This window comes from Thyridium curvatum (genome assembly GCF_004353045.1).
Source record: "Thyridium curvatum strain D216 chromosome Unknown NODE_6_length_784332_cov_80.453264, whole genome shotgun sequence".
NCBI lineage: Eukaryota > Fungi > Ascomycota > Sordariomycetes > Thyridiales > Thyridiaceae > Thyridium > Thyridium curvatum.
Window position 1 is genome coordinate 259,619 of NW_022156761.1, and position 19,675 is coordinate 279,293.

The 19,675-nt window shown below is 55.2% G+C and overlaps 7 protein-coding genes across 7 annotated transcripts; 6 read left to right on the forward strand and 1 right to left on the reverse strand.

The window, feature by feature from the left end:
* Positions 1-769: 769 nt before the first annotated feature.
* E0L32_001559 (uncharacterized protein) lies at positions 770-2,290 on the forward strand (the record flags this gene model as incomplete). Its single annotated transcript, XM_031135651.1, has 1 exon — positions 770-2,290. The coding sequence occupies one exon, from the start codon at positions 770-772 to the stop codon at positions 2,288-2,290; it is 1,521 nt and encodes a 506-aa protein (XP_030990810.1).
* A 1,891-nt stretch (positions 2,291-4,181) lies between these two features.
* E0L32_001560 (uncharacterized protein) lies at positions 4,182-6,134 on the forward strand (the record flags this gene model as incomplete). Its single annotated transcript, XM_031135652.1, has 1 exon — positions 4,182-6,134. The coding sequence occupies one exon, from the start codon at positions 4,182-4,184 to the stop codon at positions 6,132-6,134; it is 1,953 nt and encodes a 650-aa protein (XP_030990811.1).
* A 1,103-nt stretch (positions 6,135-7,237) lies between these two features.
* E0L32_001561 (uncharacterized protein) lies at positions 7,238-7,613 on the reverse strand (the record flags this gene model as incomplete). The annotated part of the gene is made up of 2 exons (XM_031135653.1): positions 7,238-7,444; positions 7,527-7,613. 2 exons carry the CDS (start codon positions 7,611-7,613, stop codon positions 7,238-7,240), a joined length of 294 nt encoding a protein of 97 aa, XP_030990812.1.
* Positions 7,614-8,458: 845 nt separating this feature from the next.
* Positions 8,459-9,197, forward strand: E0L32_001562 (uncharacterized protein; the record flags this gene model as incomplete). Its single annotated transcript, XM_031135654.1, has 2 exons — positions 8,459-8,626; positions 8,679-9,197. The coding sequence occupies 2 exons, from the start codon at positions 8,459-8,461 to the stop codon at positions 9,195-9,197; spliced, it is 687 nt and encodes a 228-aa protein (XP_030990813.1).
* A 1,213-nt stretch (positions 9,198-10,410) lies between these two features.
* Positions 10,411-12,100, forward strand: E0L32_001563 (uncharacterized protein; the record flags this gene model as incomplete). Its single annotated transcript, XM_031135656.1, has 2 exons — positions 10,411-11,901; positions 11,963-12,100. The coding sequence occupies 2 exons, from the start codon at positions 10,411-10,413 to the stop codon at positions 12,098-12,100; spliced, it is 1,629 nt and encodes a 542-aa protein (XP_030990814.1).
* Positions 12,101-13,220: 1,120 nt separating this feature from the next.
* On the forward strand, positions 13,221-15,295 carry E0L32_001564 (uncharacterized protein; the record flags this gene model as incomplete). The annotated part of the gene is made up of 5 exons (XM_031135657.1): positions 13,221-13,448; positions 13,539-13,825; positions 13,894-14,423; positions 14,485-14,667; positions 14,730-15,295. 5 exons carry the CDS (start codon positions 13,221-13,223, stop codon positions 15,293-15,295), a joined length of 1,794 nt encoding a protein of 597 aa, XP_030990815.1.
* A 1,740-nt stretch (positions 15,296-17,035) lies between these two features.
* On the forward strand, positions 17,036-19,266 carry E0L32_001565 (uncharacterized protein; the record flags this gene model as incomplete). Its single annotated transcript, XM_031135658.1, has 5 exons — positions 17,036-17,088; positions 17,372-17,911; positions 17,966-18,154; positions 18,218-18,492; positions 18,554-19,266. The coding sequence occupies 5 exons, from the start codon at positions 17,036-17,038 to the stop codon at positions 19,264-19,266; spliced, it is 1,770 nt and encodes a 589-aa protein (XP_030990816.1).
* Between the last annotated feature and the right edge of the window lie 409 nt (positions 19,267-19,675).

Here is a 19,675-nt window from a genome sequence, read left to right on the forward strand (position 1 = left end):
ATCATCCATGGATGCAGGCCGATTTGCCTTGACAGTTCCCATTTGCGTGGCTCGGCAGGCGCATCGCCAGTCTAGAAGGATTTACGCTGCGAGCAGCTCAGACTGCCGCTCGCTCTTGGTAAAGAGGAAAGAGAATAAGAGGAGATGCTTACCAGAACACGGAAGCTTTTGAAAGCGAGTCTGCAGCACGGTGGCACAGTCTTCTTCAGGACGCAAAATGCCTCCCAGATCGGGTAATTATACGCACTTGGAGTCAAAGCACCCATGTTTAGGCACCAGGCAATATAGCAAATGGGCCCAATCAAGGGAAAGATAGTGGGACACAGCTTACAGTATCACAGGCTGTGTCCGCCCATAGCTCTGTGCCGCAATGCCCGGGCTGTCCGGCTTTGTGTGCGCGCGCAGTCATCGAGGCTCAGCTCCTTGAAGTGCCTTCCCTGAGGGGCGGGACGGCCAGGCAGCGCAAAAACCTCATGGGAGCCACAATGTCTTGGTCACCACCCGCGCAGATCACCAGCTAAATCGTCATCATGCGGGCGCGCCGCAGCCCTACACCGGCTGTGATCGCCCAGGCTCACGGAGCGGGGACGGATCACACCCTAAAGTGGGGGAATCTTATTCAGGTCTTGGAATGTGAAAGGTGCAGTCAAGATCAACCAGAGATATAAGAACTCGCACCTCGCCGCCTCGAGTCAGTTGTCACCTTTTCGGCGACCTCCCCCTCCACCATCAACAACCAGTCCTGGTACAGTCCATTGCTCCCCTCATGATGATCAGACAGAAGCTTCAAGCCATCCTCGGCCTCGCCACCGTGGCGGCAGGTCTACCGACTGCTACAGATTCCAAGAGCAATTCGTCCGCGATTGAATGGATCCCGTGCCCTTCTGACGTCCCGAAGCCTGTTGAATGCGGCCAGATCGCTGTGCCGATGGACTACAGGTTGCGGAGCGGGCCTACCATCAACCTGGCTGTGTACCGTCTCAAGGCGAACGGCACCGACCGTCTGGGCAGTCTGTTTCTCAACCCCGGAGGACCCGGCGGCTCCGGCACGAGGCCAATTGCGCTGCAGGCGCAGCGTGAACAGAAAGGGATCAGGGACGCGGTGGTGAGCTACGAGGTGCGCCAGCGGTACGACCTCATCGGGCCTGACCCGCGTGGCATCGGTCTCAGCACGCCCATCCAGTGCGATCCAGCCACGCAGCAGAACCGCACGAATTACTATGTCAGCGACGAGGCCGGCTTCCAGGAGCTCGTGAGGCGCAACAAGGAGTTCGGCGAGAGTTGCGCCAACCTGAGCGGGCCGGCCCTCGGCTTCGTCGACACCATCTCGGTCGTGCAAGACCTGGACCTGATCAGGAGAGCGCTGGGCGAGAAGAAGTTTGACTACCTCGGCTTCTCCTACGGTACCCAGATCGGCGCCCAGTACGCCGAGCGCTTCCCCGAGCACACGGGCCGCATGGTGCTGGACGGCGCCCTTGACCACTCGGGCGACAGCCACACCATGTTCCTGACCGAGGCCGTGACCTACGAGAGCACCCTTAACCAGTTCTTCGACTGGTGCAACACAACGTCTGAGTGCGCCTTCCACGGCCGAGACCTGCCGACCATCTTCGACGACCTCGTCGACCGGGCCGAGCGCGAGCCCCTGCCGGCGCCCGAGTGCAAGGCCGACCCGACGAAGGGCTGTCGCGCGGACGTCACGAGCTACGACATCCTGCGCAACGTGCAGCCGCTGCTCACGCGTGTCAACGCCACGGCCTCGAGCGCGCAGAGCTGGGCGATGCTGTCCCAGATCCTCAAGCTAGCCGTCGACGACAACAACGGCACGGCCCTCGCCGCCTCGGTGCCGACGGCCAAGACCGACTTCTTCTTCTCGGAGCGCGCCGTCGAGTGCCAGGACTGGCCGCGCGCCGACTCGGCGGGCTTCCTGGCGCGGCGCATCATCGCGGCCCGGGCTCTCGCGCCGCACACGCGCGGTGTGTCGCAGTCGTTTGAGATCGAGGCTGGCTGCGCGGGCTGGCCGGCCAAGATGACGAACCCGCCCGCGCGGCTTGATGTCAAGAAGACCAAGAAGGCATCGCCGATGCTCGTGGTGAACGCCTTCCACGACCCCGAGACTAGCATCGCGTGGGCGCTCGGCCTACGGGAGCAGCTGCCGACATCGGTGAGCCTGTTCCGCGACGGGTCGGGCCACACGAGCTACGGGCTGTTTGGCGAGACGAGCAAGGCCATCGACAAGTTCTTGCTGGAGGGGAAGACGCCCAAGGACGGCGTCGTGTATGATTCTTGAAGGCGGTAGGCCGCTTGGTGCAGGTTATACTTCTTGTACATATTTTGGCTTCATAGGGCGTGGACATTCTTTCATGATGAATAATACCTCAATATTGCAATGATGCAAATCTTTGCCGCTTTACTTCTTAAGCCCGTCAACGTGGACAGCAAAGGCAACATGAGGGCATGGGGGGTAATGACAGACAGCCAAGACAAGGAGGTGGCCTGAGTGTGTAATTGCAGATTCTAAGCTACGGCAGAATAACTTCCTGTTGCTGAATCCTGGCGGATGCTACGGAATCCTGCGAGTGAGACTCCTCACACCAAACGCTGGATCAATTTCGGCATCCATACTGCGGTTCAATCCTGATGTTGACGTGCGATATCGTTCGGGGACTACTTGACAATGCGAACGCAGCTGTGTATATTCACGTCTTGGCAAATCGTGTCATTAACAGTGCATTCGCGCCGTTATCGGATGCCCGGGCTGTCACTGTTTCAATCCAAGCATCGCAGACCTGTCAGGAAATCGTCTGTACGGCTCGTCGCATCGAGTTCCAAAAACTCTGCATTTTGAGATGTCCTGATATCCCAATCCCTTGCTGCGAAGGAGCCAGAGCAGGAGCATAATTTCCGTCTTTTCAAAGAAACGCATGCATGCTGACAGTCAGCCATCGTGACGACGCTCGGTCCCTTCGGGTTTGAGTTTTACGCGTAAAGATCTGCATCGCAAACTGCCTCTCTCGCACCTTCTCACCGACTTGGGAAAGCAAGGAGAAGGAGTTCGTGTGTGTTTTTCCTTCTTCCAGCCTCCCTCACCTCCCTTCACGAATAGCGTGATGTGGACAGCGAGACCAGGGACCCCGGTAAGCCCACAATTGCTTTCGGTATCTGATCGGCGGCTTACTTCAGACAAGCAAACTGGCGACGGGAACGGGTCTGTGGCGTGGTGGATAGCGTGTGGCTTCATCACCTGGCTGAGCGGCTCTTTCTTGCAAATTGTCCTCTTTCTTCGAAATTGGAAGCTATCGTATCGCTCGAGGACAATTTCAACCAGCATGAGTGCCTGCTCCATTCTGATCTCGTCTGCGGGCGGCCGGCACCTCTCACGAGATCACTGAGGACAGGGTTGCAGGCTGTGCTGGTCTTTTATGGGGAAGGCTAAACCGTCTTGGTCCAGCACATGGGGATCTCAATCCGACGGATCCTTGTCAGGGGGCATTTGGCCATTCGTGGCGCCTTTGTTCCTGCGTCCAACAGCATCCACCAGACCACTGACAGCGTGCGGCGCCCGTTTGAGGATGGGGCTCTCACAACTCCCGCAGCAGCCCTATTCGCGGCCTCCTAAAATTAAGCTTGGCATGAGGGAAACCTAATCCCTTTCATGTGGCTCGAAGGCGATGGGAGATCGAGATTGGTCCGACTGACGGTGGAGACGAGCGTCCACCTCGGCATCCAAAGAGCCAAAGGGAGGACCGGTCCACATCCAGCAGTTAGCCGGCATTGGCTGCGGACGAGACCGCAACCTTCTCCAACCGTACGGAACCCCTGCTGACCACGCAGGGCCCGCAGGGCTGGAGATAGAGATCAACACCGCAGGATGAAAATCCCACGAAGACCGTTCCACCTCTACCAGGACTGGCAGATGCGTGGACCAGGCAGGAGTCGCAGGAGTGGCAAACCTCCTGAACGGTGCCAAGATGAGCAGACTCACATGGGTTGCAGAGGTGCTCAAAAGGCGAGTTCTGTCGCCAGAGCAAGAGTCTCTTTCTTTTCCTTCCCTCCATCACCTTCTAACCACCAGTCGCTCTTTCGTCCTGGTTCGTGTTGTTGTTTGTGCTTCAGTCGTTCTTTTCCGGAGTATTATTTAGCTCCAGCCATTCTTTTCGAGTCTACAAACAACCACAACAATGCTTATGCAATACCTCCCCCTCGTCGGGGCTGCCCTGGCGGGTGTCTGCCAGGCCGCCCCGTCGAAGATCCTCTCCCCCGAGGTGCCCGTCGATATTGCCATCCCCATCGAGGCCGAGGTTGCCGGCCGCAGCCTGGCTCCCATCAGCTTCCCCGTCAACAAGCACTGGGACCACGAGACGCTGTTCTCCGGTCTGATCGACGTTGACGCCAATGTCAACCTCGGCCTCAGCCTGCCCAAGGCTGCCATCGCCGGTGACATTGCTATCGAGCTTGGTGCCGACTTCCTCCTGGCCCCCACCATCAAGGTTCTGCTCGGTGGCGTCAAGGCCTACGTCGAGGTCGATGTTGCCGCTACCGCTGGCGTCTTCCAGTCCATTGAGCTCGTCAGCTCCGAGAAGCTCAAGATCGCCGTCCCCGGCCTGCTCGAGGTCGACATCGGTGCTGCTTTCGCTCTCGACTTGGTTCTCGGTGTCTCTGCTGCCGTCGACCTCGAGGCCGGTTTCTACGTCTCCTTCCCCGAGGGCTCGTTCATCGAGATCAACCTGCTGACCCACAAGATCGGCCGCCACATGCTCGACGGCCTGGTCGCTAACCCGCTGCCCATCGCCGTCGGTGCTGAGGTCGATCTGTCTGCTGCTGTCGAGCTCGACATCGGTCTCCGCCTGCGTGCCGAGCTCGGCATCGGCGCAGGCCTCGACCTGCTCGGCCTTGACATTGGTGCTGGTGCTGACCTTGCCATCTGGGTCTCCCTGTTCGACTACACCACCACCCTCATCAACACCCCCGAGTGCGCTCTCTCCGTCGTCGAGGCTTTCGACCTCAACGTCGGTATTGCCCTTGACATCAACGTCGATGTTGACATCCTGGCTCTCACCCTGGCTCCCACTGCCTCCGTCACCCTGGCTGCTGCCCCCGTTGCCACCATCTGCCTGCCTCCTGGTGGCGGCCACATTCCTCTGCCTCCCCCTATTGGCTCTGGCCCCGGCAACAACGGCCCCGGCAACAACGGCCCTGGTAACAACGGCCCTGGCAACGGCCACGGCAACCACGGCGGCAGCAAGGGCACTGCGAGCGCTACGGCCACTGGCGGTGATAAGGGTACTGCTACGGCCACTGGCGGTAACAAGGCTACTGCTACTGCTACGGCGACTGGTGGTTCCGGCTACCCGACCATCACCCGCGCCCCGACCAACGCCAACCAGACAGGCCTGTACCCCACCTCCACCGGCGGTGCTGGCGACATGATCACGTCGACCATCCACACCACCAAGACCTACACCATCACCTCCTGCGCCGCCTCTGTCGTCAACTGCCCGGCCGAGCACACTCAGAAGATCATCACCAGCACCACCATCTCGACCATCTTCACCTGCCCCGCCAGCACCACCTCGGCCGACCAGGGCGTGCCCACCCCGGTCACCGCTCACACCACTGTGACGCTGACCACCTGCCCCGTCCCCACGACCGGCACCTTCGTCCCGCCCACGGGCAAGCCCACCCCAGTCCCCACCGTCACCATCTGCGAGACCACCCCGGCCGGCAAGCCTTCCACTGGCTACCCCACCCAGCCCGCCCCCGTCACCAGCCCGGCCCAGTCCCAGCCCACCAAGGAGGTGACCAAGCCCGGCAACGGCGGTGAGACCAGCTACCCCGTCCAGAAGCCCAGCCAGAGCTACCCCGTCCAGCAGCCCAGCCAGAGCTACCCTGCCGAGCAGCCCAGCAAGAGCTACCCTGTTCAGCAGCCGCCTGCCAGCTACCCTGTCGGCCAGCCCACTCAGGGCTACCCCGTCACCACCGTCCCCAGCGCTCCCCACCCCTCGGGCACTGGCGCCGGCTACCCTGAGAAGCCTTGCCCCACCTGCGTCCCTGTCGCCGCTGGTGCCGTTCGCGTTGTCAGCCAGGCCCTGGTCGGTGTTGTCGCCGCCGGTGCCGCCTTTGCCCTGCTGTAAAGCGGGTAAAGTATAAGGCGAATGGGTGTTGAAATTTTTTTTTTTTTTTTGGAAGCGCTGTCCCCTTTGTTTGATATAATGATGGTGTGGAAAGGCAAAGTTCATATTCGGTTCTTGTGAATACATATATACCTCCGCTGGGCTGTTATACCATATATAGTGTATATCTGTAATGATACTATGTACATGTCAATGAGAACTCCGGAGCCCCTCGACGTGGGACAGTGTTGCATATGCTTTCGCGGACTTGGCGACGTGTTGCTTCAATCCCCGTTTATTGTGGTGTGTGGCTGTACGCGCAAAGTTCTTGATTGTACGTGCATTCTCGACTGGGACTAATTCCAAGTCTATTACCATGTATCCCAGCCTAGTCTTATTTCGTCAATCCTCGAGTGTGTGAATATGGAGAAGATTAACCTGTCTATTTAATTCTTGCCATTCTCCGGCATGTCTTGAACCCACTGCAGCCTGATTGCTTGAAGTCCGCACCTCCAGATTACATTGTGTTCCATGAGGTCGACTGGCACCTGAAGGTATCTCTACATTGCGACATGGTAAGTCGTCCAAGACGTATCATCGGTGACCCAATTAACCCAACTTATGACTCAGGATTGCAAATGCCTCAACTTGAGAACCATTGTTGGCGTGCGAGGAAGAGCAGGAAGACCAGACACAAAGAAAGGCTATCATACTATCATACCAAGTATTCCTTGAGAAATTGACAACCCCGCAGGTCTCAAAAATAGCCTGCAGAGAAATCATCGGACCTCTGTTCCTGCGCATGCATGGGAAAGGTCACACCCTTGATCAGAAAAGCTTTGAATGTCTATACAGAGATCTTAATGGCTCTCCTATACCCAGACACCCATGTGTCTTTGCTCTGAGTAGTATCACCCATATATCATAATGGCAGCATCAGATCGACTGTTATCAAGGGGACATTTGACATAGCGGCTTAGTAGAAGAAAGAGATAAGTCGCAACAAGGCCGTGGGCACGAGTGTTCATCCTGGTATTCATTCTTAGAGGACTTTGCTGCACAGTACATAGACTCAACGTCTGGGTTCTTTAACCCTCACGTCTCTAGACTCGCGGACTCGAGAACTAATCCTTCTTGGCACTTCTGGCGCCCTCATTCTGCATGCCCTCGCACCCAACGGCTCGGCCCATCAGCTCCTCCGTCTTGCCATACCCTTGCGTAGCGGGGTCTCTCTTCTCGCCGGCGGCCTTCATCGCGGCAACCGCCTGGGCCTTGTCCTGCTCACCGGAGCCCTTCCACGCATGGGAGGAGATTGCCGATCCAATCGTGCTCTGGAATAATGCAGTGTCAGCCATCACGTAGGGTGTGATGAGACGGTACAGTCTTATCTTGCATCTTGATTGAACTACATACCTCGACGGCGCCCTTGACATACTGCGCGTGGCCGGCGACGAGGCCTGGCTGCTCCTGAGGCTGGTTGCTGTTGCTGTTGGAAGACATAGCGTGTAGAGATGCGTTTGCAAAACTGGTGTCTGTCGAAAGTCATCTATGAGAGACTACTGAATTGTTCGCGTAGGTAGAGCAACGAAGGCAGGATGAATGCTATTTCGAATGATGACGAAGGTAAGTGAATGAGCGTGCATGTGGTCGAGGAGCCTAGATGACGGACGAATTGGGTCCATGACGTAATTGGGCTGGGCGAGGAATGGGGGACCTCGAGCTACCTTGATGCTTATCCTCAAACCCCCAACAGTCATTGATTCATGCGGCATCTGGTACTCCAAGGTTAGCCGTTGTTCGTCTGCTCGGATGACAGTCCCCTGATCATGTTATCCAGGCAGTTTGACGCTCCTTCGAGAGTCCCTCCCTTGTCCTGACCTTTGAATAGCGTACACTGCTTCCTCCCTCTGGTGCCCAGATCACCATCTCGCAGGAGGTCTTTCTTTATCCTTTTATAGCATTCTCAGTACCACATGACGAATAACTACTCCCTCCATTAAATGGGACCAACTATTATATGCTGTCATAAGTTCAGGCGACTGCATCCAATTTATACGTAGCCATGAAGTCAAGACTCGCCTGTTGTGCATCACGTTTGTCTAGGTTACGCAGGTGGTCCAAACATCCGTACTCATGTATTTCACTTAGTATGGCGATTTGTTCGCACATACGAAGGTATAAGTGCCATAGTTCAGTGACAAGCAGCTTCCCTTATTGGTCACTGGCTGCAGGGCTGAGCATAAAAGACGGACAAGATCCAGCCATGGAGGTATACAGGACGGCCACACCCGGGATTTCGATTCTATTACTCTCTACCATTGTCAAAGACGCAATAGACTGGCGAAATGGATCCAAATTTCCTGGTAAGGCTTCTATATGGGGATGGCCCTACTGCAAGCCAGTGGTCAGCAGCGATGCAACGAGAAACCCTCGACCAGATTGCCCTTGACTACACAGATCGTGGTTCGACCGCCGAGGAGATCGCCGATTTTGTTCTCAGTCAATACACCAAGGTAATTCCTCCTAAGCCATTGAGAGGTCCTCATCTGACTAATGTGTCCTGAGGCCTCTTACCTCTACAAATGGGTCAAAGACGAGCCCATGGGGGCCCCTGAAAAAGTCAGGTCCGAAATGTACGGTCACATGCTGCTATTCAAGCTCTTGAACGAAGAGGACCTTACCCACTGCGGCAAAGCTGCCATACTCACGAAGTTGAGCGGGTTTTTCTATCAGCCCGGTCGGCTTGCTTGTCCCCATACACCAGGCTGCTCAGCCACCGCGTTGAACCCTTGCGAGCATGTGAGAGAGATGCTTGAACTCGCGGATAATCAACTCAAGAGCGCGTTGGAGTTGTTTGATTTCCAGGTCGATCCCGAAAACCCGGACCCCGAGCAACCCGTGAAAAAAGCTGGCAAGGAACTCGCTCTCCAGCTGCGCCGATACATTACATACCAGCTCCACCCGGAAGAAAGGGGCGACGAAGATGACGACTATGATATCTCTATGAGGAGTGGTCTGGAGAGTGAAGGTGATGGGTCCGATGACTGCAAGAAGCCCAACCTTATTGAACTAACAGTGATCTAGAATATCTCTACAACCTCCAGGACGATCTTGTCCAACAGTTTGAGAACAACCTCAGGCCAAGCCACCTTGTTCGGGATGTCTCCGACGATTTTCAAAAGTTAGGGCTGTGAAAAGCTGTGGGTGGGCAAGAAAGTCGAGTGCGATGATCTTAGGAGAGGGCCCGAGGGGTCAGTAGGTACGCGGAAGCCACGTTTTCACTTGGAGTAGAGCTTCAAGCAAGCCGGCCCCAGAACAACCGGTGTCTATGGAGCGTTAATATAACGCTCGAATAAAGTCTTTTCTTGGAAGCAATGTCATACTTTCACGAATCTTCAAACTTCATCTGCGATCGTGATACCTGCTCAAGCATCTGAGGCTTGGAACCATATTCTCCTGGCCGTGGTTAGGTTGATTATTTGGTGACAAATGAAACCATGCCTTAATTGCTTGCCCAGTACACATATGAGCTCTCTCGCGATACGTAATTTTATGGATATTTAGCTGAAAGGGCGAGGAGACGGAAATCCGATTGACCTGACCCTACGTAGTGGTCATTTATGTGCTTACTTTGAGCCATGGATCAGCATAAGCTCTAGCTATGACGAAGATCTAAGAATTAGATATCGATCTTCTGGACTTCACATTGAGTTAGTTGCAGTTGTCAACATTGGGATATAGTGCATCTATACGACCAAGATCATGCTCTAACGTCCATGGACAAGGTCAAGCGCCACAACATCCCGCACTAGGTCACGCAATAAGCCATTCATTGAAGTAGCTTCCGACCCTGGAGATTGTGTTCCAATGGACTGCTCCCGGCGTGGTACATGTAACACTTTCTCCTCTCTTGGCTGCGCCTTTTGTTAGCCCCTAAATCAGCCTTTGGGTTACGCAAGGCCTCATCCTGAGTCAAATGCAGTCATCGTAGACAAACTCCCTCAGCCTGTAATGTGACCCGCATCGGAGAACCCGTTCGCCAGGGATCCCTACACAGCTTGTGCTGCCGAAGGGATCAACGAGGGCGTTCTACGGCATTTTGCATTGACATCACATGTCCCTGGGGTTTCACCACATAATGTAGCTCATCGTCCAACCCCAAAGTCGTATGAACCCTTAGAGTGAGACCGAATGCACATATAATTCGCGTTCGCCGCGTGAGTAGCGTTCCACATCCCTAGCTCTATGTGTCCCTTGGACTGTGCTCCTCCCCTCATCCACCTTCCAGCCCTTCATCATGAGCTCACCAGCTTCCCCGCCAAATACTGTCGAACTTGACGCGCTCATTGTGGGAGCCGGCTTCGGTGGCGTCTATCAACTCAAGCATCTTCGAGATGAAGGCTATAATGTCAAACTTGTCGACTTCGGGGGAGACTTCGGTGGCGTGTGGTACTGGAACCGCTACCCCGGCGCCAGAGTGGACAGTGACATCCCCCAATACGAGTTTTCTGACGAGTCTCTCTGGAAGGGCTGGCAGTGGTCCCAGCGCTTCCCCGGCAGTGCAGAGATTCGGGAGTACTTTGCCTATGTGGCGGATAAGTGGGATCTGCGCAAGGATGCCGAGTTCGGAGTCTTTATTGCTGGAGCCACCTGGGACGAAGAGACGTGTAAGTGGACAATTGTCAGCAAATGTGGCAAGCAGTATCGCGCCCAGTTCTTCTTGCTCAACACGGGTTTCGCGGCGAAGAGATACACCCCTGACTGGGAGGACATCGGCAAGTTCTCTAACTGGTTGCACCCGTCGTACTGGCCACATGAGGAGCCAGACTTGCGAGGAAAGAAGATAGCCGTCATTGGCACAGGGGCGACGGGAATCCAACTGGCGCAGGAATTGAGCAAGATTGCTAGCGACCTCGTACTATTTCAGCGCACGCCTAACCTGTGTCTCCCCATGGCTCAAGTCGAGTACCAGGGAGGGGAGCAGGCGCGACCCAAGGAGCAATACTCGGGGTTGTTTGACAGACGACAGGTAACATATGGTGGATTCTTCTTTGACTTCCTCGACCGTGCGACTTTCGACGACACCCCGGAGCAACGACGGAAGACATATCAAGAGCTCTGGGATAAGGGAGACTTCCACTTCTGGCTGGCCACGTACAATGACATGCTCTTCAATGCGGACGCTAACAAAGAGGCTTATGATTTTTGGAAGGCCAAGGTCCGCGCGCGCATCCGAGACCTCAAGCTCCAGGAGATCCTCGCCCCCGATATCCAGCCCCATAGCTTTGGTTGCAAGCGCGTTTCGCTAGAGAATGGCTTCTACGAGATTTTCAACCAGCCTAACGTGTCTTTAGTGGACGTCAAGACCACGCCTATCGTCAACGTCGACGAGACTGGCATCAACACCACCGAGAAACACTGGGACCTGGACTACGTGGTGTGTGCCACGGGGTTCGACTCCATGACGGGTGGCCTGACGCAGATTGATATTCGTGGGGTGTCAGGCCAAAGCCTGAAGGATAAGTGGAAGTCTGGCGTAAAGACGTACCTGGGCATGACGGTCGTGGGTTTCCCCAACATGTTTATCACGTACGGGCCCCAGGCCCCGACGGCGTTCTGTAACGGTCCGACGTGCGCCGAGTATCAAGGCAACTTCACAATCCGAACGTTGAATGCCATGAAGTCCAATAATTTCCGACGTATCGAGCCCAAAGCTGATGCTGAGGAGAAATGGGTTGAGAAGATCCATGATCTTGCTGATGCATCCCTCTTCCCCACAGCCAAGTCGGTAAGTCAAAACATCTTGAACATAAGCACCCAGTTCGATATGACTAATGACTTGCCTCTAGTGGTACATGGGAGATAACATTCCGGGCAAGACGCGTGAGTGTCTGGTGTATCTCGGAGGCGTCCGGACATTTCTTGAAGCCTTGAATGAGGAGGCAGATGCAGGCTATCCAAACTTTGAGAAAGGACAGTCGCTGTGAATACGCTTGTCGCCAGTGTGCGCACTCTTTCTTTTCATGGGATATGTCGAATGCTCTGGTGTTACAGTAATTAGGCTTATAAATGTCAAAGTCCCTTGGTAAGAGTTTTATCAATTCGCGTTAAAAGACTAGCCAGTATCATGGTCATGTTATCGCCTTTAGGGCCATGCTGATGTCGGTATTGCTTTCGACATCATGCATGCTGGATTTCCTTCTGAGGTGGCGAAGTGCTAGAACGATCTGGCTAACCACAGATGATCTTCTGGACCTACCAGCCTGGCCGGGAGCGGTACTGTATATGGACCTGTACTCCAGTCTCGTAGTGAAATTGGAGAGCCCAACTCGCCCCGGCGGTGATCGGGACCAACTAACGTTGTAGACAGTCCATTACTTCCTGGAAAATGCCCCCATCATTCTCGTCATCCTCAATGAACTCATAGTCTACTGAGTCTTGGCGAAGTCCAAAACAGCGGGTATTATCAACTGCCGCCTCACGAAACCCGGGATCCGGAAAACACCACCCGTTCAACTAAACCGGAAATGTCCCCGCACTCTCCATTTTACACCAACCCCAGCTTTTGCCCCAGCTTTGCCCAGAACCGAGTCTAGACTAAGCGAGACCAACAGAAATGATAACATATGTTTGGTGCGGAGTGTGGCTTTATGCCCAGGATTTGGTCACTATGGACTGGGAAGGCAACCCTTACTGGCCGAGTCATTGGTGTCTTGCCAACAGACACATATGAATCAGTGAGTAAACTTGGCGAAATCTGCCTTCTGCAGGGGGGTTTTCAGACATATGGAGTCAAGAACGTGGCACAGATCGCCAAGGGACTGCCACGCATCCATCTGCCCGGCATCAGATCTTCAGCTGATCCCCGCCTCACCCACACGGGCCATGCCAGGCTGTCTCTTCCGGCTCTTCCTAAGTGCAAGGGTCTGGACCGTTTTCAGGGACCCGGCTCTCGTTGTCCATCGGGCTGCATATATGTAATTGCCATCCCGCTGTCCTTGCTGAAGGCTCTCAGATTCCCGAAGATCAGCACATGCTGCATTGCTTGTAACCGATACAACCCTTGTAGCCGGCCTCCATATCCTACACACACTCTCTCGAGTCATCATGGCGGAGCCCAAGCATTCGGTTGCACACCAGGAGGCTCCCGCCGTCTCGGACGTGGAGAGCAAGAATAACCATCTTGAACACGTACAGACCAGCGAGACCGCGGGTGGTATCACCGGGTTCGAGGCTGACGCCGATGACCTGCCACCGGGTTACTTCAAGAGCCGTTTCTTCCTGGGCTCCATGTTTGCCATTGGCATGGGTCTCTGGGCCACTGTTGCCGCCTTTGTAAGCATTTCTCACTTCCCTTTCCAATATGTATCTTGTCAGCCGGTTGTTTCTTCCTCTCTAACACCCTGCTCTTTGCGTGTGATATAGGGCTATGCTGCTCCCATCCTCGGCCAAATCAACGCGGACCTGGGCCCGGATCCGCGCTACGTGTGGATTGCCAACGTGTACAACTGCACGCTTGCCGTGTGTATCGCACCCGTCGGCCGCTTGTCTGACATCTTCGGCCGCCGGTACTGGTGGATCGGCAGCGCGTGTCTCAGTGTCGTCGGCTGCATCGTCTGCGCTACGGCCAAGTCTGTGACCACGCTCATTGGGGGCTCCGCGCTTCTGGGCATATCCAGTGCAACGCAGCTCTCGTTCCACTATGTCATGGGGTAAGTCGACACTCTAATTCGTCTTAGAGGAAAATGGACCTTTTGCGCTGACTCTTAATTGATACAAGTGAAATCGTCCCTATCCGCTACCGCTACCTCGGCTCCGCCGCCGTCTACATCTTCTGCATACCCGGCTCGGGCGTTGCTCCTTCCATCGCCTATGCCTTCGTCAACTCGTCTGTCGGCTGGCGCGGCATTTACTACCTCCTCACGGCTGTCAACGTCGTCGCCCTCATCTGCTGGGTCCTGTTCTACTTTCCCCCTTCCTTCGATAAGAAGCACCGAGGTGACTCGCGCACCAAGACGTACTGGATCATGCATTTTGACTATGTCGGAACGTTCTTGTACGCGGGCGGCTTGATAATGTTCCTCATGGGCCTGAGCTGGGGCGGTGCCGTGTACCCCTGGAAGAGTGCGGCGACCATCTCTGCCATCGTCGTGGGAGGGGTTGTGTTGGCTATCTTCGTGCTGTGGGAGATTTACGCACCACTCAAGGAGCCACTGGTGCCGATGCACCTGTTTCGCAACAGGGAGTGGGTTGTTGCTGTCGTGCTTATGGGTTTGGGCGCCGGTGTCTACTATGCCTTTGCTATCGTCTGTGAGTGGATAGCCAGAGCCTTTTGGTATTTGACATATATACTAATGATGAGATGGCACAGGGCCGATGCAAGCGGCAGTCCTTTATGACAACGGCAACTCGGCTCGCCTAGGGGGGATCGCCGACGTCATCGGGCTCGCCGTCATCGCCGGCCAGGTCACTGGCGGCACCCTGGCCGCACGACTGAAGCACAACAGGTTCCAGGTCATGGGCGTCATGCTACTTGGTGGCATCTTCTTGGCTTGTAAGTCTCTCTTTCGCCCTGCTCCCGGATGGAGAGCCGAGCCTAATGTGCTGCCCTAAAAGGTACTGCCGTCTCCACTCCTTACAACTTCAATACTGCCCTGGCCATGATCACCGTCGGTGTCTTCTTCGTCGGCTGGAACGAGACCATCTGCATCGCAAACTCGACCATCTGCGTCCGAGACCAAAAAGAGATCGGCATCGCCGGGGGGCTCGCAGGATCGATTCGTTCCGGAATCTGCTCTGTAATGGTTGCAATTTATACTACCACCCTCACAAACCGCCTCACCACCACCGTCGCCGAGGAAGTTCCCGCCGCGCTGGTCTCGGCTGGTCTCCCCGCGTCCAGCGTGCCCGATTTCCTTGCCGCGCTGACGGGTGGCGTGGCAGGCGCCATGAGCAAGGTCCCCGGTATCACCGATGGAATCGTGGCTGCGGGTGTGGCGGCATACAAGGTGGCGAATGCGGACGCGTACAGGACGGTGTATCTGAGTACTCTGGCGTTTAGCGGGCTGGCGATCTGCCTGAGCTGGTGGGCGCCGGACACGGACAAGTATCTGTCGAGCAAGGTTGCTGCTACGCTGCATCGGGAGGACGTGTCCGATGAGGAGAGGATGCAACGGGCTTGAGTGAGCATGTGGTTAGGTACCATGGCACTGGCAGGAGAATTCGTGGCGATGGGTGATGTCGGTGCCAAGATCCAAACAGCTTGATGATTAATTACAGGTACCCCTAAAGGGCTGAAGCCTGGAGTAAATCAAAATATCATCCTCAATCCCTGAATCGTATGTGTCTATAGATTCACATGGAGTCGGGGGCTACAGTTCTGCTGCCCACAGCCTCATTCATGGCGTTGCGTGATATCCATAAGGGTAAGCAGGAAGGAACCCTTTGGTTCATTAGGTAGCCTAAGTGCAACAATAATGGCCAGTCCTTCAACTGAAGTCCTCCATGTCGAGCGTGTCCGCGAAGACAGCGCATCACGGAGCCACGGAGGATCTGAGCCCTCGCACTCATGTTGTGGCCCGACTCTACTGATATCTTAAAACAGCCTTCCTCAAGCCGAATATCAGCCCCTTTCTCATCCTTCGGAAACCCTTCATCCGCATCTGTGAAAAGCGTGCGATATCCTAATCCCTCGTGTAATCAAGTCACATCGCCACTATCCAGCTTCTTCGATCATGGCGCTGCCGAACAGACGCAGCCATAGTCTCATCATGGCAGGCTTCGTCGTGCTGGCCGCCTTTGCGGGCGATAGCATAATGGGCTTAGCTTATCGGAACGGGTACCTGCTCCTCAACGGGCGTCGGGCCGCCTCTACGGGTATGCCGAGGCCCCGATCCCCCGAACATACACCGGCCTGCGCGCGCTCGGCGAGTGGCTTTGGGGCCTGCTATCCATGTTCTGACCCCTCGCGACCATGACCTGTGAGAGACCCACGCTGCAGGTGTTTATCGTGTACATGGCTGGCCAATGCTTGGCTCTGCACACTCTGGTGATGGTTGAGGGGATTAGGAAGGGTAATCGCCGGAGGGTCGTGTCGTTGGGAGTGGAAGCTTCTGTGGACTATCGAGTGAGTGGTCTTTTGGCGCTGACCATCTTTGCAGTTTTTCTATCTGGGGCTTGGTTTACCAGTCCATACCCTGGGGCGTCATCAAGCCGCTCTACTGGGCGCTGTCTTTGGGCACACCGCCCATGTCTCAGGTCGATGCCTCAAGCTTGATGTCGGCCGCTCAAATAGTAGAGATTCTGACCTAAGACGCTTGCCAGCTCTTGACCCTGCCATTCGCCATGCTGGTCGGCTATGTCTTCCCAACCGTCATGGCCAGTCTGCCATGGGCGCAACTGTCCACACCTGAGAGGCAACAGCTCTGAATCGTCATCTAGCAAGCGTTCCCCATTTGGGTTGGCCTCGCACATTCATCCTCAGCTTTATCGTGGCCCAAAGCGCAAGCAACAAAAGATGGCATTGAGGGACAAAGTCGATGGCATGTTCGAGTGTCGCATCCCGCAACTGACTCGGGCCTCGCCCCCGAAATCTACATCCGTGTGGGTCCCGGATATCAAGGCCAAGCCCCGCCCGAGGATGGGGTCTCAGTTGCACCGGAATTCGTAAGCAACAATAATGACCAATCCAAGCGACGTCAGACCGCAAATATTCCGCCCATCTTCCGGCGACCGAACCTATCTGTCTTTTTTCCCCCTCTCTAACCGCAACCGATTGACACCTGCGTTTGAGACCCGTGTCAAGGTCGCGTCTTCCTACATACGTACCTACGGTCTTGTCCTCCTCTCTGATCAGACCGCGAGCCCTTAGCAACCGACAAGTGGCTTGTTGGCACGCCCACCCGCCCAGCCGCCCACCGACCATGAATGTCAAGGCAAAGGGACTAGACCGTGAAGCCAAGCGAAACCCCACCGCGTGCGAGCATTGCAGGGCAGCCAGGACCAAGTGCCAACCCAGTGAGCAGCCGGGGGTGTGCAAAAAGTAAATTGCATCAAAAACCAACATTTGCTGTGGCACTTCTCTACACGTCATACTTACCGTCTCGTTCTCTCTCTCAGATGTCTTGCTCTGAAGAGGGAGTGTATCGCTCGAACCAGACCCCGACCGCGACGATGGGAACGGAAATGGGGGTAAGATCATCATCGTCTTATTACACAAAGGACACAGTCATCTCTGACAGCTGAAACTGTTGATGCAGGGTGGAGGAAAGCAACCCTTCGCCGCAGTCATTCGGCCAGTTGAGCGACTTTAGTATCGACTACTCCGTGCCAGTCCAGTCTGATCTCGACGACAACTTTGAGACACTGCGTGAGATGCATGAGCAGACGTTTGACTCTGTGCTTGTCGACGAGGACCTCTTTGACGGATCGCAAACGCCGAGTCAAACAATCAGCTTGTCAAGTCCTTCCACCACGTCAAACCAAGCACATTCCATCACCGACATATGGCGCCAGCCCTTGTTCAATAGGGCCTCTGCCGAAGCTCTTCTCGTCACCTTTAACTCTTTAGCCGATTACTTGCCGTTTGTAACCTTACCGGAAGATGTTTCCGTCTCGCAACTCGCTGCTACCAAGCCCTTCATTTTGCTCTCCATCTTGACAGTGACGTCGGGCTCGAGGGCTGTCCAAAAACACGCGCTGTACGACGATGAGTTTCGAAAAGCTTTGGGCCTCAAATATGTCTCTGGTGGAGAGAGGAGTCTCGAGCTGCTGCAGGGCATCCTGATATACTGCGCATGGTAGGTCGGTTGTGAAGTGGATGCCACAGGGAATCAGCTGACAGCCGGGCCAAGGTATCCATTTCACCTACGACCAAAATCTGGGCGGCTCGTGCATTTCTTGCGGATTGCGGCGGATGTAGTGCAGGACCTCCGCCTCGACGAAGACTTCCGTACGCTTTCCGGCTCTTGGGATCAGGAGGCGACAGACGATGAGCTCGACAAGATCCGGGCCTATCTGGCATTTGTCTACCTTGTATCCACGTGAGTAGCAACCTCCACACGGTCGAACAATGCAGTTGATGCTTACCTCTTGACTCCCCTTAGCTACATTGTGGTGTGGAAAGGAGGCAAGAGTCTGAGTACACGTGTGCCCGAGTGGGCAAACACAGCAATCGACACACTCCAACACAACGCTCGTGTTGACGGGGATAACATCCTCGCGGCTCTGACGCGTCTGTCTCTGCTTTTCGCCAATGCTGCCCAGGCCATCAATGACAGAGGCTTGCAGACTGTACAGAACAGCCGTCTGATACTGGTCGGCCTCGAGCAACAATACCAACAGGTGATGGGCAGCATCCCCACCGCTGTTGCAGATAATGGTATGTTAGCTGAAGCAGCGCATCATACATCCTCAGAAGAGACACTCACGCAGTTCATCAGAAGCTATACGTCTGCAGGCGATGTTCGTCGATATCTTCCTCGACTGCGGAAGTATCATCGCCCTCCCCGTGGCGCAGACTTCCCTATCTGCCAAGGTCACTCCCTTTCCCCCTCCAGTCGCCAAAATCTGCAGCGCCACGACGAAGCTGCGGGCTCTGCTTGACTACGTTATCGGCATGGACGACTCGGCGTTCCTCAACTTCACTATCAACGACTGGACCCGATTCATCGTCGTTATGACTCTGTCGTTCCGCTTCTCCTTCCCGCTCTCGCAGTGTCCCGAATTTGACTCGGCATGGGCCCGCTCCCAGCTCCAGCTGGACCAGTTCCTAGACAAGGTCTCACAGGGTGGCAACATAGACCTTTCCAGCGTGGCTCGCTCGAATGACATTCTGTCAGCGGACCGCGCTGTGCTCGGCGTCATGAAGACCAAGTATGAACGCCGGTTGGCTTCGCTAGGGGCGCCGCCGCCGGCTGCGGGCCTGAGCGGAATATTTGGGTGTCCTATCATGATGAGCGGTAATTTGAGAACATCTCTGGAACAGCTTGATCCTGAGCTGATTAGCATGCATCATCAATATTTGTCGGAGTCATCGAACGGTATTGAAGAGCCGAATAGCCTTCCTCTCTTTCATGATGTATGGGCTACTATGACCATGGGGTGGGGAGAAGCTGGGAATATGTCTTGGAACGCAACCGACGAGAGCTTTTGATTGGTTTGTTGTCTAATGAGTCCTGGGAGCGGCCGTGGTTGGATAAATCGTAACGGTTCTAATTTGAAGGCCTACTTGTTTCGTGGCCTCATGAAGAACCTTGGACCCAGGGGCTAATCAATAGAAGGTTAATAATAGATAGAGTGTACGAGAATTCTGAAAATAGAAACCAACCTCACTTCCATGCTATTCAAGCGAATATATGATAAAGTGACAAGTCATATGAGGGGGACCTGTACGCTTTCCAAGATTGTCCAAGCCTGGTATATCCGGAACCAAGCCGGAGGCTCCATGCTTCTGTCAATTTGACACACTGCGTACCCGGTACATGATCTCAACGCTATCAAGGAAGCCGTACCCTAAAGAGCACAAGGATGCATTCCAGATAGAAGTCATCTCACAACTTTGT